We start from the raw sequence: 26,206 nt of genomic DNA, 5'->3' as shown, positions 1-26,206 counted from the left end.
ACACATGCATGGTTTCCCATTTTCTGAATCCTGTACTTGTTGTTTGCATGAATGATCATTCACTCTCATTTGCACTCATCTCACCATGCATTCAGACTTCTCATGTTTTCAGTCACCCGTCGGCCGGACTAGGTTGCCTTGGCCTGGACCGTGCCTTGCCTGGATAGCACTACACATTTCCAGAAGCGAAGACTCTACCTTCCCTCCAGAAATTACACAAATATAGCCAGGAACTGACCTCGAGGCTTGCATTGCGTAATTCTTGGAGGAAGTGTCCTGTTGGCCCCAAAAATTGCGCAATGTAGTTTGCAGGTTGCATGCCACTACTGACTAAAATTGCGCATTGCACAATTTTAGCCTCAACGGGCTAGATTGGACTGTGCATTGTGTAGTTCTAGAAATCAGTCAGATTCCTGATAGCCCGGACTGTGCCTTGCATAGTTTTGGCAGTTAATCTCCTAAACTCCCGGCGGAAATTACGCGACCTTCATGATCAGTCACACAGGTATGTTGCAAGTCAGTTCTCAAGTCGCTTTGGTTTTTGACTGATTATTTTCCATGAGTGTTTCCATGTCTCCAAGTATCGTAGGTGTTCATCTGCCTCTCAACAATACATGTACAATGGTTTCCAGGAGAGTAGAGTCGAAGACACTGTTCAGAGCACACTTGGGGATGCAGTCGATCAACTGTCTATGAACTTGCCTACCCATGAATACATCAAGTTGTTCGTAGACAAGGACATCAAGATATGATGACAAAAACATCACATCAAGCATCACCATGAACAACAACTGAAGGCAGCATACCGGATGCAATGAATGAAAGAGGAAGGTAGTTGACAACACAGAGGCGGAACAAAGTTACAAGCTCAAGCAGATCCCCTTGTGATGAAAGAAACTTTGGAGACTCCAGCTATGAGGTGACGACACGACATGAAGATCACGCAAAGGCAGAGAACGGAATAGAGAAGGAGTTGCATGTATTGAAGCAGCAACTCAAGGAAGAACAAGAGCTGCATAGACAAGAGAATGAGTTGTAGCAGGAACAGGTACAACAGGGGGCGCAACATGCACTCACGGATGAAACTGCATGCATACAAGTTATAGATCCATCCCAGTAGCTGGCATGGAGCAGACATGGTGAGCAGTGTTGTTGATCGCATGCAAGGGAATTCAGCAGCATGCATGTCATTGTGCGCACTCATGCGATCCCACCCATTCAGCACACTCACCAAGGAAAATACAAGAAGCAAGTCCGACTGGAGCTGAACATGTAGTTGACAGGTTATGCGCATGACCACTAGCACACACTGGAAGATCAACACAGACACTATGCATCAGTGTGTTTCAAGTTCAACCACACCTAAGAAGACCATGTGCATGCTAGTAGACGAGTTGGATGGAGGAGTCATACCAATGCACCTGGATGCAACGGTGGTAAGAGTTCGCTTCAGCAAGATGTCGCCATGGAGCGGATGCACACCATCGTGGACGACCAAACTTGTCATCAACTCACCACCTTCACCATCACAAGCATGTCAAAGAGTTGGTCTCACCACAATGGACCGAGTGTCAGTGATGTCTTGCATGGCTTTCTCAAGCCATTTTGTCTCACATGGGCACATGTGCATTGTAATGTAATGTCTTGTCAAGTGCAATTTCAAGTGTCGATAGTTGGATGTAACAGTCATAGAGTAGATGAAGATTTATGGGGGTAGATGAACTGTCACAAAGGGGAATGTTAAGGTTCACCCCACCCTTTTTCTATAAATAGAACCTCATAACTCATTGTAAAGGCTCTTGGTCAGCCAAGCTTCTGATAAGACTATCTTGGAGAGAGCTTGGAAAATATTGTAACGAGCCTTGGCTTCTCCACTGTGCAGAGCTAGTATATCTCTTTGGAGGAGTAGGCGATTGTGGCTGTAACGTTCCGTTGTCAGAACTAGTGGTTAGACATTGATGTATTGTATGACTGGAACTTACACTTCTTAATATAATAGATCCAAAAAGTTTCATGCATATATTGTATTATATTCTATGCTATCTAGTTTACTCTAAATGATATATGTATTTGTTTTCTCACACATGCATGTATGGACTATTCTTTATAAGTATGTATGAATCTTTCTGAAATGTGTTGTTGGTTTAACCATCACTTTGGCTTTCTCGCTAACTTGCTTTCTAGCTTGTGATGCATCTTCGCTCGTGTGTTCCCTTCCAAGCCGCATACTATTACAGGTTTCCAAGGTGTGCACTCACCTCACCCTTAGTATGTTAGAACCTCTCATGCACCTTCCTTGACTTACTACAACTGTCACACCCTTGCTACCAACAGGGACATCTTACTTTCCTTTGTGTGAAATCGCGATTAAGGCATTACCATATGACCCACTGCTGAGACTCCTACACCAAATGATCTGAGGTATAATTGGGACTTCTTACCATGGATATCCCTGTTAGAAAATTATATATTATAGAGCAATGGAACACATAAAATATTGCAAAAATATAAACATAGAAAACGCATAAAACAAGAGAGAAATAGATATACGTGGTTGACCCAGTTTGGGCTACATCCACGGAGAAACAACCAGTCCTTCCTTTTATATTATCCAACAAACTGAAGAGATACAACCTATAGCAAATCCGCTGTAACTCCCTCTTCACTCTCAATCTCCTCTCTCTTCCTCACTCAGAATACAGATATACATAGACGCAATACAGTTCCCTCATATATAACGAGGGGTTGCCTTTTAGGGAAAAAAACCCTAAATTAAACATAACTTCTACCATCAAATCTCCGCCTAATGAATGGCCCAGAATGAATATGAAATTACAACATTTTACAAGGCAATTTTACATATATTCTTAGCTTCGGGGGCGCTACCCCCAATCCCCCCACCAGGGGGGGCTCCCAAAGGTCACAGCCCCCCCCCCTTGGACCTCCCCTACAGTGAATATTTCGACACCCCCCCATTACGAACTGGGGTCCAATGCGGCGATACCTTTGAATACAGAAGATAATCAGGCTCCACACCCAACAATCTCCCACTTGGAGACTGATTATAGGAACTCGACATCTGCTTCATTTGTTGGACAATGACTCCACTTTGGACCTGATTGTTTCTCATCTTCTTCATCATACTTGAAGACCAATTGAAACTGAGCAAATTCTCAGTTTCTCCCTGGTTACAAATTTTGTTAACATATCTACAGGATTCTGGCTAATGTGTATTTTTTCCAGCTTCAACTGTCCATCTTCCAATGCTACCCGTATGAAATGGTACTTGAGTTGTATATGTTTACTCTTGAAATGAAATGCAGAGTTCTTTGCAAGATGTATGGCACTTTGGCTGTCACTATATGACTTGCACAACTCCTGCTTCTTACTCAATTCATCCAGAAACCTTTGTAACCAAATCATTTCTTTACTAGCCTCTGTAACAGCAACATACTCTACTTCTATTGTTGAGAGTGCAACAACACTTTGTAGTTTTTAGACCCAACTGACAGCTGTTCCACCTATAGTAAACACATACCCTGTTGTGCTCCTCCTGCTATCTCTATCACCCGCCATATCTGCATCAACATATCCTATAGAGCAATGTTTAAACCACCAAAACATAATGCTTGATTTGTGGTACCTCTCAAATACCTGAGAATCCACTTCACTGCCATCCAATGTTCTTTTCCTGGATTGTTCATGTACTTGCTTACAACTCCCACTACATGTGCAATATCAAGCCTTGTGTAGACTATTGCATACATTAAGCTTCCAACTGCTGATGCATATGGAACTTTAAACATATGAGCCATTTCTTCCTGAGTCTTGGGACACTCCTCCTTAATTTGAAATGGCTAGCCAAAGGTATAATAACTGGTTTTTCATTCTGCATATTAAACCTTTTCAACACCTTTTCTATGTACTCACTTTGAGACAATGTTAATTTTCCTTCCTGTCTCTAGTTATTCTCACACCAAGGATTTGTTTTGCAGCACCCAAATCCTTCATTGCAAGTGATTTTGCCAATTTTATTTTGAGCACATTTATTTCTTGCATGTTAGAACCTGCAACAATCATGTCATCTACATACAATAACAATATAATATAGCTGTCATCATTTTTCCTTTTGAGATAAACACAATGATCAGAGTGACATCTAGTATAACCTTGTTCAGACATAAATCTGTCAAATTTTAGATACCACTGCCTTGGAGCCTGTTTTAAGCCATACACACTCTTCTTCAACTTGCACACTAGTTTCTCCTTCCCTTTTACCTCATATCCTTGTGGTTGCTGCATATATATCTCTTCCTCCAAATCCCCATGGAGAAAGGTTGTCTTTACATCTAACTGCTCAAGATGCAAATATTCAGCTGCTACTAGACTCAAAATAGTTTTGATTGAAGTCATTTTAACAACAGGAGAAAATATTTCATCAAATTCTATACCCTTCTTCTGTGCAAACCCTTTCACCACAAGTCTATCTTTATACCTTTTTCTACCTCCATCTTCTTCCTTCAACTTGTAAACCCATTTATTCTGCAATGTTGTTTTACCTACAAGAAACTTGACTAAGTCCCAAGTCTGGTTATGTGCTAAGGAGTCCATCTCTTCTTTCATGGCTTGCTCCCACTTCTTCCTGGTTTCTACCTGTACTGCTTCTTCATAACATTCCGGTTCACCAGAATCAGTCAACAATACATAATATAATGAAGGAGAGTATCGTTCAAGGGGTCTACTTATCCTGGTAGACCTTCTAACACCACTTTCAGGGGTTTGGGGTGTTTGTTGCTATTGTGGTTGTCCTGATTGTTGATCATTATGATTTTCAGACACCATCACTTTTTCTGTGATCTCGTCAAGCACTGTGTATTCTCTGTTTTCTTTTTCATGTTTCTTTTCCTACAACTGATCCTTATACAAAACCTTTTCATTGAATATGACATCTCTGCTCCTAATGATTTTGTGTTTTTCATAATCATAAAAGTGATAACCAATATCATTAACACCATATCCAATAAAGGTACATTTCTTTGATTTTGCCTCAAGCTTTGTTCTATTTTCTTTATTAATGTAGACAAAGGCTTCACAACCAAAAGTCTTTAAAAAAGAGTAGTTTACCTTTTTACCTATCCATGCCTCCTCTGGAATACCACCATCCAAGGAACTTGAAGGCCCTATGTTTATTAGATAAACAACAATATCTATAGCATTTGTCCAAAATTGTAAAGGCAATCCTGCATGCAATCTCATGCACCTTGCACGCCCCATGATTGTCATGTTCATCCTTTCTGACACACCATTTTCTTGTGGTGTTCCTGGAACTGTCTTCTCTCTGTGAATTCCATTCTCTGAACAGTACCTATCAAACTCTTTCCTGCAATATTCACCTCCATTGTCTGATCTGAGGCACTTCAACCTTTTTCCTGTCTCATTTTCAACCAAAGCTTTCCATTTCTTGAAAATATCAAATACATCAAATTTATTTCGAATACAATAAATCCATGATTTTCTGGCTGCATCATCAATAAAAGTAACATAATAACAATATCCACCAAGATATGATACCTGAGCAGGTCCCCATACATCTGTATGCACAAGCTCTATTTTTTTGCTCTTCTTTTCTTTCCCAACTCTAAGGAATCTGACTCTCTTTTGTTTTCCATAAACACAATTCTCATAGAATTTTAAATCAACATGCTTCAAACCTGGCAACAAATTTCTTGAGTGAAGAATCTGCATCCCCTTCTCACTCATATGCCCGAGCCTATGATGCCACAATGTCGTATCTTCTCCTGTAGAGGTTAAAGCATTAATAGAATTAGAAATACCATTGCATAGATACAATGTACCAACCTTTCCTCATTTTGCTATTACCAGGGATCCTTTAGTGACCTTCCAGGTTTTATCTGTGAAAGTAGTTACGCAACCTTCACTTCCCAATTGCCCTGTTGAAATCAGATTTTTCTTCAGATCTATAACATGCCTTACCTCTTTCAATAGCCACTGATTTCCATTTTGTTGTTTTATGAAAACTGTACCCATTCCAATGATTTTACAAGTTTTATCATCACCTAATCGAATCTGTCCAAAATCTCCTTGAACATAATCATAAAAATGTTTCCTATCATATGTGGCATGGAATGAGGCCCTTGAATATACCACCCAGGCATCAATAATATTTTCTAATGAAAGAATCAAAGCATCTTGCAACACATCACCTGTTACATTCGCTTCATGATTATTTTCTTGCTGCGCGTCTCCTTCTTTTCCCTTTCGAGACTTGCAGTCTTTCTTCAAGTGTCATTTTCCCACATTTCTAGCATACTATCCCCGATCTGGACTTGGATCTGCCTTTTCTTGACTTACTGCGATATCCAGGGCTCTTTCCTCTTTCCATTTTTCTTCCCCTAGTCTCTGCAGTCAAAGCATTACCTGATGTATCACCGGAGCTTTTCCGTTGCATTTCCTCACTAAATATTGCACCGACAACATCATCAAACTTTAAAGTGCTAGATCCAGAGACAGAGTTACTAATGGCCATAACTAAACCATTCCAACTTTTTGGCAATGAGCACAAAAATAACAGAGCCCTAACTTCATCATAAAAAATTACCCCTACAGAACTTAACTGACTGGTAACTGTATTAAACTCATTTAAATGATCAACAACAAATCCACCTTTTGACATCTTCATATTAAATAAACGCTTCATAAGAAATACCTTATTTGAGGCCGAGGGTTTTTCATATAGTTTGGCCAATGTCGACATTAAACCCTTTGTTGTCGTTTCCTTTGAAATATTAAACGCTACCGACACCGCTAGGCACAGCCATATTGTTCCAAGTGCCTTTCTGTCGAGAATATCCCATTCTGTGTCTGTCATACTTGTCGGCTTCTTTGTCTTTCCGCTCAATGGTTGGTATAGATCTCTCTGATACTGATAATCTTCCATCTGAATCTTCCATAGCTGGTAGTTTTGTCCATTGAATTTTTCAACCCTAAACCTACCATCTTCCGCCATTGCTCCCACTCGAACCGGGAACCCTTCTCTCTTGCGAGTTTATCAGCCAAATAGACCTTCGGCTCTGATACCAGTTGTTAGAAAATTATATATTACAGAGCAATGGAAAGCATAAAATATTGCATAAATATAAACACAGAAAACGCATAAAACAAGAGAAACACATATATACGTGGTTCACCTAGTTTGGGCTACGTCCACGAAGAAACAACCAATCCTTCCTTTTATATTATCCAGCAAACTGAAGAGATACAACCTACAGCAGATCCATTGTAACTCCCTCTTCGCTCTCAATCTCCTCTCTCTTCCTCACTCAGAATATAGATATACATAGATGCAATACAATTCCCTCATATATTGTGAGGGGTTGCCTTTTAAGGAAAAAAACCCTAAATTAAACATAACTTCTACCGTCAAATATCCGCCTAATGAACGGCCCAAATTGACTAAGAAATTACAACATTTTACAAGGCAATTTTACATATATTCTTAGCTACGGGGGCGTTGCCCCCAATCCCCCCGCCAGGGGGGGGGGCGCTCCCAAAGGTCGCAGCCACCCCCCCCTGCAATGAATATTTTACGGGCAGCTTTGCTACCCCATTATGAACTGGGGTCCAATGCGGCGATACCTTTGAGTACATAAGATAATCAGGCTCCACACCTAACAATCCCCTTACATGTTGGTGGGTCCAGCACCGTCAACACCTTTGTAATCCATCCTGGCATATGAAAAGTCCTCGATGGGAACAATCTGTTGGCTCAACTAGTCAAAAAAATATGTAGTATACCTCACTACAGGACCGTCACCGTCATGGCGTGCCATCAGTGCAACCCACCTCATCAAGCATAGATCCCTCGAACCCCCCTTGTCTGCCCGAATCTATTGTGGCCGAAGAATAGGAACCCTCTCTAGGGAAAAAGCAACTAGAATGGCACCATAACCAAAAATTTTCAGTTTACCATTCTTGCACCTATTCAGCTGGCCCTTCATATTTACCACTATTGCCTCACACCAGTTGTATACTGTGGACTCCCAACATTCCACGACTGTCTGCATTTGTACTCATGTGGCCAAATGAAGGGGAACACTGCCATATAGTTTGCAAACAATGAAAGCAATGGTCCTCAAGGGTAAAAGTTCAATGGACTATATGTCAATCCATCCATCTTTGGGTGGTGCACCCCTACAAAAGCGTTGTAGGTATCCATCAATAGTATCTCCCCCTGCACTCAATCCAAATAGTGAAAGAACAACTCCCCGCTTAGACAACCCAGTCAGGAAATGGATGTCATCGGCATCAATGGTGAGGCGATGATCAACAATCACAAAACACTGTTCCTAGACATTCCAGGTCCTCACCAACCATGTCATCAGATCTACCTGGGCTTTCATCCCAAGGATTAGTCATTATTTCAGGAGGCAACAAGTCTTGAAAGCCTGCAAAGTGGCCAAATCCGCTAAAGCAGCCACATCATTGGCTTCATGCTCTCTTTCCCTCCATTCCATTTTTGAGCAAACAAATGATCTGAAATGACCATTTTGAAGCAGTTAAAAGATTTTTCGAAATTCATTTCATGTTTTTTGGGCTGCAATTTTTTTTTTAAAAATAGTCCACGACGCTTGCACGACTATCCTTTTCTGGAAAGTGTGCAACTACGCGGAAATTTCCTGCAGAATTCTGCGCAAGCTGAGAATTTTCGTATGGAAAATTTTATCGGCCTGCGCAGGCCCGATTGAATGAAATCCGCACAAGTCCAAGGGCACATTTTTGGAAAAATATTTGTCCCAAAATACCAAATTAAAGCTTAAAATGAAAAAATAAACGGATAAAAAGCTAAGTTATGGACAGATATTCTACCTGGAGGAAACGGTGCGTGATTTCGTCCACTGGTTGGATCGGAATCAATCTTGGAAGTTTCACAATAAAAACCCCTCTCTCTGCTCTGAACTAGTGAAAATGCAAATGGTAAAAATAAATCACTTTTTCCCACTTTTATAAGTTTTTTAGCTTAAAAAAAATATATTATTTTTTATATTTTGAATCTTTTTAAGAAGGAAAACAACTTTTTGAGCAACTATGATGGGTTATTGAGTTTAAATGTGCAGGATCATTTACGGAGTCAAGATAAATCATTTTTGACATTTTAGCAGACTTTTATCGCTTTTTATGCTCTTTAAAAAATTACAAAAAGCAAAAATTATGGAGTCTTCTTTTAAGCCCTTTTCAGACTTTTTCAAAACGAAAAGACTGTCGAGTACTTTCTTGTTCAAACTCGTAAAAGTAAATGAACAACCGTCCACTGAGTATAAGTTTACCCCTTTTACGGACTGAGCCAAGACTGTTTACGAAAAAGGTATACGTTGATCAAACATGGTCAACAGAGTTATCTCTTGTATTATTTTATCCTTTTCGGACCTGAGAGACTAAACTGACGAAAAAGAACCTGATGGAGTCTACTTATGTTTTTCTTCTGACTCTCTAAAAATGAAAAATGTCGAGCTTTACTTTCTCCGGGCTCGTTAAAATTTTACGGTTAAAGAGTTGAATGAGTTTTCTTTTTGTGTCTTTTTCAAACTCTTAAAATAAAATGACATCAAGTTACCCCTTTACTGGACTTGTAAAAAATTAAACAGTATAGGACTCGTTAAGCATGACAAGACTGAACCATTCCTTCTTAGGGCTCATTAAAAATACTTCGATGGACTCATCTGAAGGATGAGCTTACAATCCAAGCATATGTTATCCTCCTCAATCTTGTAAAAAATAAAGAGGTACTTGCCAGTAATGGTGGGAGAAAATTGGGGAAAGTGTCCATTCTACATCATCAGTTAAAAGGTATCATGTCGCTCTTGAACACAACGCTTTGTCACATTCATGTCCGGGTTGGGAAATCCATTTTCCTTACAGTTAATCAACCTCATTGAAATTCTTCATGGTTTTGGGTATCGTTAAGTCAAATGCTGCCAAATCGCTATAGTGTCATTATGTATTCAAGAGAAGTTCAACCTTGGTTCAAATCCCTTTACAAAATCTTTACCCTCATTCGCATTAGACATCCTTGAGTCAGTCCTTGCAATTATTTTCAAAAAATGATATCATGTTTCATGTCATAGGCTTTCTTACGACGAATCACTTCCTATCGACTTCAGCTCATTATCTAGGAAGCTGATTTAGAAACCTTCAGTACCTTGAAGCCTGCATGCCTTAATGGCAAGTTTTTCGCTTTCGACAACAGGTTCTCATCATTGGCCTTTGATCAAAAATTATATGAGGGTTCGACTTAAGATCACATATTCACACTTCATAGATTGTACTGGGAGTACCTTGATAACCATTGCCATTATTGCTTGTTTCTCTCGCACTTGTTAACGGTTCACATCATTGATCGGTAATCAAGTGGTTTATGCCATTTTCGACTTTGGGACATTCACTCGCATGGTTTGAATTGTATTGTGGATCGAGAGATGGAGATCAAGACCCTGGATCTAGTTTCATCAATCCAGGTTGCGAGGAGATTTTATATTCATGATTAGGTAGACAAATGGTTGTGTCCTTGTTGTGTCTACCATCTATATGATATTAGTTTTTCCACGCTTGTTCATCAAGTTCGGTTTATTATGAATACGGGAATGCCTACCTCAAAGATGATTTTTGATATATATTTTGCATTGTGTTCACTTGAATGTCCCCTGCAGGTTTCCGACCATTGCCTCTGATCTGATCCTTAGAATGATAAAGCGCTTCAATCTTTTAAACTTACTTTTTAGACTTCACACTTTAGGGGGTAATATGTTACACATCAATTTGTCGCCATGCCACTTGATCAGTTTATGGATATTTTTACCATCTGTGAACATGTTGAAACCAACTCCCTTAGAAGTCAAACAACTCAAAATATTTATTGATTTTTTTTCTTTGGATATATATGTGTGTGTGTGTGTGTGTTTCTTATATATATATATATATATATATATATATATATATATATATATATATATATATATATATATATATATATATATATACTTTGACTTGTGTATATTTTGTTTTATTTTATTTATTTTTCATTAATTATTTTTAATTTAATTTATTTTATTTTCATGAGTTATTTTATTTATCAAATGATCTTGTCTCGATTAGGGTCTTCACTCGTTTTTATAAGTTTTGACTCCCCTCCTTTAAAGTTTGACTTTGATTATTTATTTATTTATTTTAAAAACTAGTTGTTTAATATAGTGGTTACTTATTAATATTTGTTTTTAAAAAATTAATAAATTAATATCACAGTTTAAATATTATTTTCCAAAAACTAGTAATATTTGGTTTTAATAAATTAATTTAAGTATTATTTTTCAAAAACTAGCCGTTACATATTATTATTTTAATAAATTAATAAACTAATATCATTATTTAAATATTATTTTTCAAGAACTAGTAATATTTGGTTTTAATAAATTAATTTAAATATTATTTTTCAAAAACTAGCCATTTAATATAGCCGTTACCTATTAATATTTTTAATAAATTAATGAAATCATATCATTATTTAAATATTTTTTCAAAAAATCGTTGTTAATATAGCGGTTACATATTAATATTTTAATAAATTAATAAACTAATACCATTATTTAAATATTATTTTTCAAGAACTAGTAATATTTGGTTTTAATAAATTAGTTTAAATATTATTTTTCAAAAACTAGTCGTTTAATATAGCTGTTACCTATTAATATTTTTAATAAATTAATGACATAATATCATTATTTAATTTTTTTTTCAAAAACTAGCCGTTTAATATAACCGTTACTTAAGAATATTTGTTTTAATATATTAATAAATTAATATTATAATTTAAACATTATTGTTCAAATATAGTTGTTACTTGAAATTATGTCTCTACATTGCTCTCTATTTAAGCCTTTTCCATGGTCTGCCTTTTCATCTGGTTCTGATGATGAACCACACTTGTTGGTTCGAAACGCGTCGGGCAAAAAAAAAAATTCTCTCATGTGATTTCTACCGTAAGACTTTGTTTAATTCATTATGGATCACAGAAGCTTGAATACAGAAACTCAAAATATGTTGAAGAACATGAGAAATTTGGGTCAAATAGCTCTCACACCTTGGTAAGTTCCACTTGCGCCTATTTCTCCAGCATTTCTCGTGCATGCGCTAAAATTGACATTGAGAATAGCGCAAAGCTACGCTCTGTATGTAACTATAAATCCGCATAGGTGAGTTCTAGAAAATAAAAATAAAAAGTACACCTAGAAACATAGTTGGTCAAATATTTCCCAACTGAATGCTTCTAGGTGATGACTATTCGAACTATAACCCTCATAAGATTCATCTCCATCCCTTTTCTCATGGTAAAGTAATCCCTTATTAAAGGAGGTTCATCTTCTTCTTAGGGATCTGAAACTTCCTCCTCTTCGATCTATAAAAGGACTAGAGCGTTGAGGGATGAAGGAGGTTAGAATTCAGAGAATACAAACTTATGTTGTTAGTTTGAGATTGGAGAGCTTGTTATCTAAGGAGGAGATTGAAGGCATTTGGGAGGGACCTCATGGCATCAAGGCGAAGGTTGTAAGGCTCCTCTTATCTTTTGATTAATACAAATGAGCACTTTCTCCCATTGATTTTGTCTTTTGTGAATGATGAATAGTTTTCAATTGTTTATTATGTTCATTAAGGCAAGTTCAATCCCTAATTTCCTTGATTATTAGGCTAAGTTGTTTGAATTATTATATCACATGTGATTTTAGATCATTTTATTGTTTATGTTTGTAGGTCTTATCAAGCATTGAAGAGTTGCATCAAGTCACAACCAGGGATCTTCATCAAGCATTTCACGAAACCGGTAAGAGGTCTATCCATTAGCTAGACTGCTTATAATTCGAAGAAGTTCAACTTAGGGAAAGAGCTAGTTCATTTGTCATGATTGTTTCTAGTTTCCATTTAGGATCTAGGGAGATCGCTCTTTTCCGCAAGAGGGATTGTTTGGTGTAACATAGAGACATACTCATATCATGCAATTAATTAAACATTCAAACAATCTATAAACAGACCATATTAGATAAACCAAAAAGACAACATAATCAACTCATACCTCAATGTATCTTAGGGGAGGGTATCACATCTACACAAGTCAATCCAAATTAGTACGACATAATATCAAAAATATATCGACTCATACATGGATATCATAACCATAACCATCTACACAGGAAAATCTAGATTATCACCATACATATAACATTAATATCTTAGTTGCAATGACCATAATCATCATGCATATGACCACAATGCATATAAGAACAAATTACTATCCTCATGACTATCTGACGCATGTGCATATGACCACACTGATCAACTAGCATCTATCATACATGTAACCACATGATATGGATTGGATCATTGTATTTTTTTTCATCCATCTTGATGCATTTGGAGTGGAAAAAGTGGAGGAATCAGCTCACAGGACCGTTTTTACTGGTGAGACCTAGTTTGGCAAAACAGGGTCTGAAACCTTTCGGGAGCGTTTTGAGGCATCAAATGACATTTTTTGGGGGTAAATATTTTCTATTTTAGCATGCAACTTTTCATGTTATTCTACACACAAAGATATTTCCAATGGTGCAAGAAGCACATTGATCGCAATCTGCATGCAAAGTTATGCCACTCAGAAGTTGACCTTCCTGTTTTCACACCTATAGTTCAGGAGGATGTCATGTCAGCCCCCATTGTTCGTGGAAATGGGGCTAGCTATGTGTTTTTGATGTAAAATACTCTAGAAGAGACTATAATGTAGCTCTAGTTAAGATTTGATTTTTTCAAACCTTAACCACTAGTAGGTTATCGGGGTGTGTTATAAACAGGCCACTAGGAGAAAGAGGTATTACATTCTTTTGAGAGCATTTTGTTCCATAGTTGAGCAAATATAGTCATGAGAGATAGGAGGTAGAACACATAGAGAGGATTTGTGCATTGTAGCATCCTGCGGGCCACAAACATTACTTCTTTGTACTTACAACCATATTTCCAGACAAAGCAAGGGAGCAAAGCGACCTCACATTTCAGCTGGGTTTTCTTCCGAAAGGGTTTCCCAGAGTATATCTTATGTCTTATGTGTGTGTGTGAGCTTATTTTTTCATAATTTCAATTTGCATGCATGCACTAATTACATTTAAATTTACAGATCTAGAAGTTTAATAAAATTGTAATAGTGTAAAAATTCAAAATTTTAATATATTATTATCGCATCTGTTGTGACCAACTGTCCAGTGGAATATCCATGCCAGTTTACAGATCATCAAAACAATAATATAATGGCAGACATTATATAACCATAACTCTTATAACAATGATTAACCAACATACTTGCATGCCAAACACACAGTACCTATATGAGGATCTACTCTTACCCCAAAGTCTAGTGTTGCAACCTTGTTCTGTTGATTTACATCTCCTGCTCTATCTCAGGGAACATGTTAGCATCAAGATGCCACAAACTGCAATAATGACTATAACAGTGCATGCATAACAATCACATAGACAACTGACTTGCATGCATGAAAACCACATTTCACCCATCGAGTCCAAATGTTGAACCTGGGAGCTCTAATACCACCCTGTAACATCCTCTTCCCACTTTTACCCAAGTTAACCAGCCCATTGGGGTAAACATGTGACAATGAGTTACTATGATATGCTTCAACCTCTTATATCACCTTAAGGAAGTGGAATTGACGAACCAAAACCTTACTGACTTCCCTTAGGTGTTACAGTACCCCTAAAGGCTAAACCACCCTTCTAGGTGCCCAAACCCTGAGCTAACTTTGTTTGTCACAAATTTAAAATCCCACTCACATGCACAAGCCAACATCCATGAGACTGAAAGCCTATAGTCACATTCATAAGCCTACAAGGGAGCGATTGCAGTCTTAATTCCATAGTTTTGTGCCTGGTATCGTGAAATATGTGCCACCTTTTCAAGGATAGACTCCATGTCAATACCCAGAACTTGATGAAACTTTCCAAAACAATGAATGACACAAAGACAAATCCGTCCATACAAAACTTAGGCAATAAATTTACCAAACAAGGCCTAACCATGACAGACATTTTGTCAAACACATGTTGACCATGAAATCTACAGGTCATGAATGCATATATGAACATAGAGATTTGAAAATTATCTAAGAATCATCAAGAAGGTCTAAATCCCTCTCACAGTAGTTGCAATAACATCTATTAGGTCATGCATTTCACAATCATTCTATTGTTGCTGCTACAAAACCCTCCGAATTTTGGCCTACACCCAAATTTTCAAAGCCTAGTTTGATTTTACGTATTGTCATCGCAATCATTAAGAGTTATTGCATGTGTTTTCTTTAAGAGTCTTTATCCCACTTGCAAGGAAATCAAAGTGTCATCTTTTATCATGTGGAGTGTCACACATTGCACAAAAGCTAGTTTTGGTGGTTTAAAGGGGAAATGTTTGCGTAAATGAGTTGGTCTTGCCATGTAAAGATGTGTTGCACTCATTTCCAAAGTTTCAAGCACTGTCGCACAAGTGTTGTCACGGTCGTTGAAAAGTGTATCTTTGGTGTCACACTTGGCGTAAGTCATTGCAAAGTTGTCGCATTGAGTAGAGGATGGTGTTCATGCGGTTTGAGTGTTCCTTATTATTTCATCAAATAATCTAAGGGTGTGCTCATGTTCAGAGTCATGCCTTTGCCCATATTTCTTTCACTGATATGACACTTAGTCAAATTGGGAAAAATCCCTGACCGATCCACTCAGCCTCTTTCAGCTAACCTGAGCTTTGCATTGAGTAATCTCATCCATGAAGAAACAGCCTTGCCTCTTGGCACTATGCAATGCGTAGTTTTTGCCTCACAAAACTGCGCACTGCACAATCTTAGTGCTCAAACCCAACCCCTAAGCTCCAAAACTACACAATCCTTCCCTCCAGTTAGGGATGAACTGCACATTCCATAGTCTCGATCCTCAAGTCTCAACCTTAAGGTCCTAAAATACTTAATTTCACAATCACTAGGCCTCCATGTCCTTCTAGCACTGAGTAGTGGGAAAACTCGGTGCTTAAGCCCTCAGCCTAGCTCCTTGAACTCCCCAACTACGCAATCCTAAACCTAGTATAACTTGAACTACACATTGCACAGTCTTAAGGCTCAAACTTGACCCTTGACTGCCTGAGCTGCGTAATTGCACAGTCACTGAGCGTCCCCCTTAGCCTTCCACCCAGTTCCAACTTAGCCAGTGGATCATCATGCAACATCTTAGACTAGGGGTTTTATTGGACTGATGTTGTGTTGTCATGAGTGAATTGCATATGCAAGTACTCTATCATGCTATGACAGGATGATGAAGAGGGAGATGGATAAGGAAATCATTCTCGAAGACACCTCTGTATTTGAAGATACAAGTTGATCAATCAAGAGAAAACAAAGGGACATCATTTTGCAACCACATACCAAGACCTGATAACACTAAAGACTCCTCATCTCTAAGCCACATGGAGGTGGAAAACAGATCATTCTCAAGAAGACACAAAACAAGCAGAAATAAAGAATGGCTTGGCATTGTCATGTCATCATGCAATCCATGACATCAGTGTCATCATTAGGGGAATTTTGAGGTCTCCGGGGTTCTGATATCCTCCAACCTCCAATACAGCCTGCTTCGATTTACCAAACCTCCAATATTCCGATATGCTGACCTCTTGCATTCCGATCCACGATATGTCGATACGCTGACCTCTGACATCTTGTTCTCTGATATGTCGATGCACTGATATGCTGACCTCCAACATCTTGTTCTCTGATATGCCGATGTGCCGATATTCTGATGCGTTGATATGCTAGACCTCTGACCATCCGATCTCCGATATGACAATACTTCGATATCCTAATTGCCAATATGCCGAACTCTGATATTCCAATATTTCATTCTCCTCAAGGCATCACAACTCCGAACTTCAACATACCATATCTTTTGATCCAGGAATCCATTTATGAACTTTCGCATATTTTTGGAAAGCTTATTCAAAGAAATTTCCAATGGAGAGGGTCTGATATAGGCTTTCAGCCCATTTGCTGCCTACAAAATTGATGTAAAATCTTCGCACCTCGTTTCTCTGGACAGCTGAACTCACAACCACCAAGGTGATCATTTTATGGCTTCTTTAGTAAGCTTTCTAATGTGATGATTCTCTACATGAAGCCAACAACTACCATGAGATTCCTCTTGGGCCATCACTACCAACATCTATTGCGACAAGCATTTAAGCTAGTCTAGTTAACATCAATGTCAACACTCCTTCAAGCGTTAGGCAATGCCAACTACCCAACACATCTTCCCGACATGACTATTGACATTAATGGCAACACACTTGCAGATATTTTCACTTGGCCACTAGCCATCTAGACAATGCCAATTGTCCAACAATATTATGCTTATGTTTACAACTAGCCAATATCCATCTTAAAATTTAATCATTGTAATCCAAAGCTAAAATGAATCTAAGTTAGTTTATAATTTTTTGAGTAACCAATAATCTCTTACATCATGGTTATTAAATAATCTCTTAAATTATGCTCATTGTTGGGCCTGTGGGGCATCTCATGTCTTTTTTATGGTTCTTTTAGGTAGGGTTTGTATATAATTACTACAGGGTGCAAAAATATATAGGGGATTTATAATATATGGTTATTACAAAGTACATATTTTATAATTTATATTTCTTTTTAGAATTAATTAACTTTTACTATTTATAATTAATTTATTTATCTTATGACATTGTAATGTATCACAATATGATATTTTAATGCTAGTGAAGGGTAATATAATATGACACATGTATGATTATATGTGATAGCAAAAAAAAAAAAAAAATATATATATATATATATATATATATATATATATATATATATATATATAATTCTTGAGATCTTATTTAGTAAATTTAGATCTATTTTCATCTTAAAGTTTTTACATAAGTATATATACAATGCATGTTAAATTGTTCTTGGAACATTGATTTTGCAACATTTTTAACAATATCTATTATATATTCAAAGAATGGTGTGAAGTGGAATAGATGACGAAAATACGACAACATTTTTAGACACTCATTATTAAAGTTAAATAAAGTTTAACCAAATCACATATCTTTATAGTGCCAAGTTTGAATATATATATGAGGCTATGGGAATCATGTCACATTCTAATTTTGAAATAATTTGTTTTAAATTTTTATCATTAGTTAAACATGTTTTAAATGTCAAGTTGCTTCATTATTCTATATGTTTCTTTCTTCAAGTTGCTTCATCATTTTATATGTTTCTTTCATTAAGTAAGTTGCTTCATCATTCTATATGTTTCTTTCCTTATGTCCTTTACTAAAAGTTTCTTGTAGTCTAGTGCTTACACATGAATTTAGTCATTGATTTGAATCTTCACTGTTTATAAAAGACAAATGTGAAATTAATTTTATTTATAGATATCCCTAGGTTATTATTTATTTTTTCAAAAATTTCAAAATCCTAATTATTAAGAAAACTTGAGGCATTGTAATTTGCACATAGACAAATAAAGTAATTTCTCATTTTAAATCAAAACCTAAATTTCATCCCTTAATATATAATTCATTGGTTTCCGTAAACCATATTTTACTATAAAATATTATATTTCAATCATATTTAAATGAAAAATGAAAAACAAAAAAGAGAAAAACAAACACACTTTTTGTACAAAGTTAAATCTGAATTCCAAATTGATTTTCAACAAGTTTAATTCAAAATATTTAACACAACTAAGGAAACAAAAGATTCTTTTGGTTTTTCTTTTATTTATTTTTATAATTATTTTTAAAGAATATACCCAATAAATATATTTTCAAACCAACATCTACTTTTATCATTTCATTTTCATTAAACACTTGAAATCACTTATAATAAGACACTGAAATTATAAATTTTACATGTAAAAATTGATATGAAACCAACTTTATATTTGAAATTTTAGTTGATATATATTTCACTAACCATTTAACATTTAAAAAATTAAATGAGATTAGAAGTATTTAATTTTATAAAATAATGAAATTATCATAATATTAATTGTGTCAACTTCTTTGTTTTTTAAATAGAATAAAAATCTTATTATTTTAATTAAAAATAAAAATATCAAATAAAATAAAAATCTTATTATTTTAATTAAAAATAAAAATATCAAATAACGACTTTAAACTTTTAATTCATAAAATTCATGTATATCTGCTCAATAAATTTAGGTGAAAAACCAATAAATCACTTTTGCCCTGAATTTTAAAAACCAATCTGTACAATATTCTCTGTCAACGTTTGTCTGCAATGCCTCAAACGGTATTCCGCTGCTGGTATACAAATATTTGTAAAATAATGAATTCTAACCAACTGAGGTTAACTAATTTATATTTGTAAAATAATGAATTTTGAAACCAATTGAGGTTAACTAATTTAGACCAAGTCAGTTGGCATGGCGCTCTATCCTGTTAATGACGTCACGAGAGGAGGACTACTCTCACAACTCCTCCCTGGAAAATTAATGACACACAAATCGTCTTAATGACACACAAATCGTCAATTAAGTTTGAGTATTATTTATTAATGGTTTGTGTATTACGAATTTTTTATTTTTTATTTTGTTTTTTAAATATATTTTTTTCCTTATAATTCAATTTTAAAGTTAACAAATTTAATTTCTTTTAAATGAATTAATTAAAAAATAATAATTTAAATTTCTAAAATCTCAAAATTAATTTTTTATTTTTAAAATATTCAACTTAATATCTATTTTTTTACCATTTTAACAAACTTCAATAAATATGTGCAAAAAATAATATAAATTAAAAATGATAAAATCAGTATTACTGATAATTTATTTGTTGACGGAATAATACTTTTTTTTAATGAAATACATCATGGAAAAGACAAATATGATTAATTTCTTTGTTTCAATATTTACAATATTTTATTCAATGAATACAATTGAATGATATAATTTTTCTTTAAAAAAAAAATTACCATCATTCTTTTCCCACCAATTTTGTTGAACTTTTATGGTTTCCAGATTTGGTAACTTGTCTATCCCTGGGGGCAATCCCTTCAATGAGAGGCAACATTTTATGGTCAACATTTGAAGTTTAGGCAGACTTTGTTCATTCCACACAATATCTAATGATGAACTTCCCAGACTCTCTAACATAGGTAAGTGTTTCAGCGTCAAACTTTCTAACATCGGAAATCCCCTCACACTTCCCCATGCCCCTATTCCCAGCTCCTTCAACTTAATGCAGCTGTCTAATGACAATGACCTTAAATTTGGCAACCTCTCCAAGGGAGGAACATCCCTGAGGTGAAAACATCTGTACAAATTTAACCTCTCCAATTGTGGAAACTCGCAAATACAATTAGGTAGACTTCTGCCATGGTAATTTTGAAGGAAAAAACACTGTAGCTTCTTCATCCTCTGCATGTCTCGGGGGAGATCCTCCACCACATCATGGTCTTCCATATCGAATGTCAATTTCAGGTCCCTCATCTCTAACCAACTTCCCATAATACCCACTTTAATTCCTTCGCGTAATCCCTCGACTTCCATTCCTGCCTTTACATGTACATCAAGCTGCACTAAATTTGAGCAATTGGTGAGATCCTTCAAACTGCAAACACTACTCTTCACTTCCTCCACCTCCATTATACTGTTTTCCAGTGTGCCTGATGTCCACAATAATAGTCTATTCAATGATGTAAGTTGAGAGATCTCTGAGGGAATCCCTGTTAAGCTACAACAACAGGTTAAAACTAAAGTCTTGAGATTTTCAAGCTCTCTTATCTTAGGAGACAATGACTCCAGATTTTTACAGCCATAGAGATGCAAAAACTGAAGCTGAGAAAGACTGCATATGTCTTCAGGTACATCCTTGATTAAGGTCTCAGACAAATTGAGATACTGGAGCTGTGTAAGATGCCACAGTGACATGGGCAACGATTCTATTTTGGTGCCAGACAGATCCAAAACCCTGAGAGAGGTGAGATTGACTAAAAAGCCATCTGGAACCTCTCTTAAACTTTCATTATACTGCAAATTCAAATAGAGGAGGTTGGGGAGGTTGGGGCAGCTGAAACCTGTTGGCAAATCAGAAATATCGTTATACCCAATTGCTATTCTTTTGCAATTATGGATCCCTTTTTCAGCGGCCGGAAACTCTTGGAGGTTTTGACGTGTCCTGAAGAAACATTGCTCTTCATTCTCAGCAATATACATTGCCAAGTCATGGACAAGGTCGTGAACCTGTATCCCCACTATCATTATAAACACTCTCAAACAAGCAGCGTTCTACTAATAAATCTACATAACTGAGTCCCAAGTCCATTAAATAGCTGGTCTCTCTGCTTTTGACCAGCCCCTCCCCTATCCACATTTCCACTAAGTTGTTTACATCGATCCACCAATCTTTAAAAAAGTTAGCACAATATAAAAAGCAGCTCTTCAAGACGGAGTCACGCAAATAATCGTAACTCAATTTAAGCCGCCAATAGAGAACTCGATCAATGCCGCTGTATCTTAGAAAAGTAGGATCCATATTTTTGATCTGACACAAAGAAAGATGCCAGTCATTTACACTAGTCTTACCCTTCATGGCTGCCGCTACAACATTTATGGCGAACGACAGACCGTCACACTCTCCCGCAACGCAATTTGTGTGGCCACATTCTCTATATCTTCTGTCGGTGCATGGCCGGTTTTGAAAGCTTCTCTGTAGAACAATTGGCACCCTTCATCCCTGAATAGCAATTGTATTTGTATGGAGAAGTCATCTGCCCCCATTCTTCTAAGCACATCAAAGCTGCGCGTAGAGATCAGGACTCTGTTACCTTTATCATTATCCATAGGGATGCCCAATTCTTCGTCCACTTGAAGTTCCGTCCACAAATCATCTAATATGAGAAGAAATTTCTTTTCCCTCAGACATGCAGAGAGCTCCATCTTTGCTAACTCAACACTAGAGCTGCTCCCAAGATCTAAATTGACTTGCTTTGCAATATCAGCTAGCAACCCTGAAATGCTAAAATTTTGAGAGACAACTGTCCAAATTACGGCTTCGAACAAGTTACCTTTCTTGTAGGCGTTGTGGACGGTTTTGAGGAGAGATGTTTTGCCGATGCCTCCCATGCCGTAGACACCAATTATGCACAATTGGTGATCTTCATTGTCCAGCCATCTCTGCAGTTGCATCTGGTCAGCTTCGATCCCCGATCCCACAAAGCCCGACTTCGGTACTGGCTGAAGCAACGCCTACGGTACTGGCTGAAGCAGTGGTGCAGAAGAAACAGCCCGTTCAGTGTTGCCAAGTATTGAAAGATCGACAAAGAGTCGATGGAAATTTGCATTCCATTCTCTAATTTGTGTTGAGAGTGTTGGTCTGCAGAGGAAACAGTGTAGGAAACAGTATATCCACCGTTTCTGTGGTTGGGCGCGATCCACGACACCTTTGGCATCATCAAGAGAATTGTGAAGCCTCTCCAACCAATTGTGAACGGTGTCGGGCAGAGATCTCTGATTGGCGATATGAAGCAAAAGGGTCTTCATACGATTTAACTCAGCGATATCCAGAAGCTGAGTATTTCGATCCAAATGAATTACATCATCTATTAGTTGGTTGGACGGAGCAATAGCAACAGTAACAATGCTGCTCATGTTGATGGTGTTGGCTGCTGCTCCAGTCAAACCTGCTGGATATTTAGCTGGTTTCTTCACCTTTTTTAAAACCCCTTCAACCACATTATCTAGCAGCTCTCCCTCATCGCTGGTTATTCACAAGAAAAAAAGAAAATAAAGCCAAGTAACGAGAATAGAAAGTCTGTGCATATATCACCTAACATAAAATAAAGCCTCCGCAGCGTACACAATGAAATAACCAGAGAAGAAGTGTTTTAAGTTCTTGCCTGTTACACGCTTCCAGCTCAAAACCGCTTATTCCTGCAGCTTGAGAAAGCGCATTTCTCCATTTTTTAATTAGGCTGGCCTCAAACCGCAACTTCTTTTCACGAGTGTCAGGATCAGCTGTAGTTTTCTTTTCCAGTTCCTCGAGGGCTTTAGCATACCCCCTTCTTTGCCCCGCGTCCACCGGAGCTCCTCAGGCTTCACCTTGTAAAACACTGGAATTACTGGAGAATTTGACTCCAACATTAAGACGAGTTCTCGAAGACACCAGGTTGATTCGGCATATCCGCTAGAAAAAATAGCCACGTGGACTGAGGCAGATCCAATAGCCCGTTCAATCTGAGGAGTTAAATACTCTCCCCGTTGCAACTCAGGCTGATCTAGAAACACTCGCAACCCATGTGATTTCAGGCGGCGGTAGAGAAGGCTGGCGAAAGTTTTCTTGACATCCAGACCACGATGGTTAATAAACACATCGTATTCGGAATCAGGAACGGTGGAGCTGGAGGCAGAGGTGGAGGAAGATTGAGCCATTGCTGATTCCAAAATACAAATAGAGGTGATGGGCCGAAGGATGTTCGATAATACCGAAGCAGCTTGCGAGGGATGAGATTAGCGAAGAGTTTGAGAATAGCAGAAATTCTCAGAAAAAAATGTAATGAAAAAGGTTGATGTTGTGCAGAGAAATTTAGATTGAGCTAGGGCCCTGAGATGAAAAGAAATTATGACAAAAATTGCAATGAAAAAAGTTGTTGATGGTGTGCAGAGAAATTTAGAAACATGGCTTTTGCAACTTCAAACAAAAAGCACAGCGGAGCACAGAATGAATATGCAGACAAAAGTTTGTAGGAACTGAGAGGAAATTAGCATAAACTGCGGTGCTAACTTGTATGTAGGAACCGAGAGGAAATTAGGAGAAACTGCTGTTTTTTTTTCAAGATGCTTTTTTTTCACCTTGAGCAGCTGTCAAGCATCTTCTGATTTTTTTAATTTTTGATTAGGAGTGGAGACTAAACTTCCTTACGTAATCAGATTAGAAATCTGTGTTAAATCTGACTGGATTATTAAATTTATGGAATTAGATTAGATCACTAAACCTGTGCAGGCTGTTGAAGTACAAGTCCCCAGTACTCTTCTTGTCATCTTATGCTTTGCGTGTTGCGTTGGCATCTTATGCTTCGCGTCTCTGTGGTGTAGGCAAAAATAGGATGTCAGAGTCAGAAAAGCAGGGAGGAAATGGTTGTGTGGTCACGTCTTGTGCATGTAACGACCAACTTTAAATCGAAATAGAAAAAGCAGCTCTGCGGTGTGGAAAAAGAGGATGTCGGAGTAAAAAGATATATATTCTCCATTAATTCAAAAGGAAGAATTTGAACATAAACACTTATATAATATTTATAACAAAAATTATATATTTTATCCAAATATAAATTTAGATATAAATTGTTGAACAATAAAGAGATATAAATTACTGATATGTATCATTATTGAAGTACAAACTTGGATATAAAGGGAGACATAAACTAATGATATGTATTTTATTAAATCACAAACATGGATACAAACACATATTTTTTTATAGAAAAAAATTGTTGAACGACAACGGAGACTTTGGGGACTTTAGATATAAACATTCATGCTTTCCTAGAATAAAATTGTTCAGAATCAAATTTGGGAACTCTGGATGTAAACTCCATAAACAGGTTTTGGATATAAACTTGAATAGAATAGAATAAAATTGTTCATATCAAATTTCATTCAAGGATAGAAAGGAGAATTTGGATATAAACCACCATGCCTTCATAGAATAAAATTGTTACCAATAAATTTCATTGAAGCACAAAGAGATTTTGAGTGGGTATTGATCAAGATACATTTTTTATTTTTTCTCAAAATATGAATTGTGAGCATGAAAACTGAAAAAGATATTGGTATGTAGAAATCAAAGAAGTAATTTTATTGCATTTGAGCATGCCATTATAATTGAAAGAAAGATACCCATAGTAAAATCAAATGCTTTTATCTTTTTTCTAGAATTATCTTGTCATAATAAGGGATTCGAAGGATAATTTATTCCCATGGATGATGGATGTTTTTCTTTTTTGAATGCTTAGTTATGGATATTGTGCCTAATTTTAACACTTGATTTTCAAGTTCACTTAGTCATCAAAACATGATCATTTTACAAGTAAGACATATCCTACAAAAAAATTTGCACTATCTTATAAATCAAGTTTGGATTGAATCATTGAAATGTAAAAAATGAAGAAGGGTAAGTTATTTATTTGAGTGCCTCGATTATTAAAAGGGTGGTGTTACAAACCCTTTCAAAAATCAATATGTCGATTGTTATAAATAGTTACTTGAAATTGATTTATGAAGTCATTTTTAATAATAATAAAAACCATTGTAATCACGCTTTGGGGTGCATGATCAATAGTACTTGACACCTTAAGGTAGTAATAAGAACAATACAATTTGACATAAGCAAGCACAACTGAGTTTGGCAAGTCAAAAACATGCAATGGGTAAAGAAAGAAACTATTTGCAAAATTCCAATCTAGAAATCAAAGAAATGCAAGACTCCTTACATGAATTGCATAATTGAGTTGTTGATATTCACAAGAAAAATTATTTAAAGGATAAATTGATTGAATCATTTCAATTAAAATCAATATTGTGAACATGGTTGATGCAACATGTGCAACAAATGACCTAATACAGAAAGATGTTGTTACTTGTAACACACATGACTTAATGAAAATGATGAATGTTACTTGTGGCATCGATTATCTAATGCAAATGCATCATGCTACTTGTGGCACCAAACGATCTAACAAAAATGGTTGATGAAATTGCAAAAAAAGAGATTCTTGATGATTACTTACCAAGTTATGAGATGGAATTATTATTTAGCAATGAATGTATGAAGGAAAGTTTAATTAAATATGAGTCACAAAAACGAACATAGAATCAAAGTAATAACAATAAATATGAATCTAAATTTATATATATATATATATATATATATATATATATATATATATATATATCAAAATGATATTTCAAACATGATTCTTTAACCTTTGGAATAATTTCAATTCAAAAAGAATTGAAATGACTTCAAATGTGACAAAGAAAACAACTTTCATATTCCACATTA

General features: G+C 36.3%; 1 protein-coding gene and 1 pseudogene across 1 annotated transcript; both read right to left on the bottom strand.

Moving 5' to 3' along the window:
* LOC149150800 (putative disease resistance protein At4g10780) overlaps positions 1–16,928 on the bottom strand; it is a 93,709-nt pseudogene extending 76,781 nt beyond the window's left edge.
* A 3,105-nt stretch (positions 16,929–20,033) lies between these two features.
* On the bottom strand, positions 20,034–23,890 carry LOC149150799 (disease resistance protein RPS2-like). The gene is made up of 5 exons (XM_089442955.1): positions 23,126–23,890; positions 22,585–22,906; positions 21,764–22,395; positions 21,539–21,662; positions 20,034–21,435 (listed from the first exon to the last, which is right to left on the bottom strand). The coding sequence occupies exons 1-5, from the start codon at positions 23,575–23,577 to the stop codon at positions 20,068–20,070; spliced, it is 2,898 nt and encodes a 965-aa protein (XP_089299081.1). The 5' UTR covers positions 23,578–23,890; the 3' UTR covers positions 20,034–20,067.
* Positions 23,891–26,206: the final 2,316 nt, after the last annotated feature.

The sequence above is a fragment of the Pinus tabuliformis genome, chromosome 9 (genome assembly GCF_031772625.1).
Source record: "Pinus tabuliformis cultivar Carrire ecotype Pingquan chromosome 9, CPIR1, whole genome shotgun sequence".
In the NCBI taxonomy this organism is placed as follows: Eukaryota; Viridiplantae; Streptophyta; class Pinopsida; order Pinales; family Pinaceae; genus Pinus; species Pinus tabuliformis.
The sequence above is the reverse complement of the archived record's forward strand: the minus strand, read 5'-3'. Positions and strand labels throughout refer to the sequence as shown.

What these genes read in the sequence shown, in the direction of transcription:
- LOC149150799 (XM_089442955.1), bottom strand. Translation starts at nt 23,577, where the DNA reads ATGGCTCAATCTTCCTCCACCTCTGCCTCCAGCTCCACCGTTCCTGAT. An exon ending in AAAAGAAGTTGCGGTTTGAG is followed by an intron (nt 22,907 to 23,125) that starts GCCAGCCTAATT and finishes GTGAATAACCAG; the next exon opens with CGATGAGGGAGAGCTGCTAG. An exon ending in TTAAAGATTGGTGGATCGAT is followed by an intron (nt 21,436 to 21,538) that starts GTAAACAACTTA and finishes ATTTATTAGTAG; the next exon opens with AACGCTGCTTGTTTGAGAGT.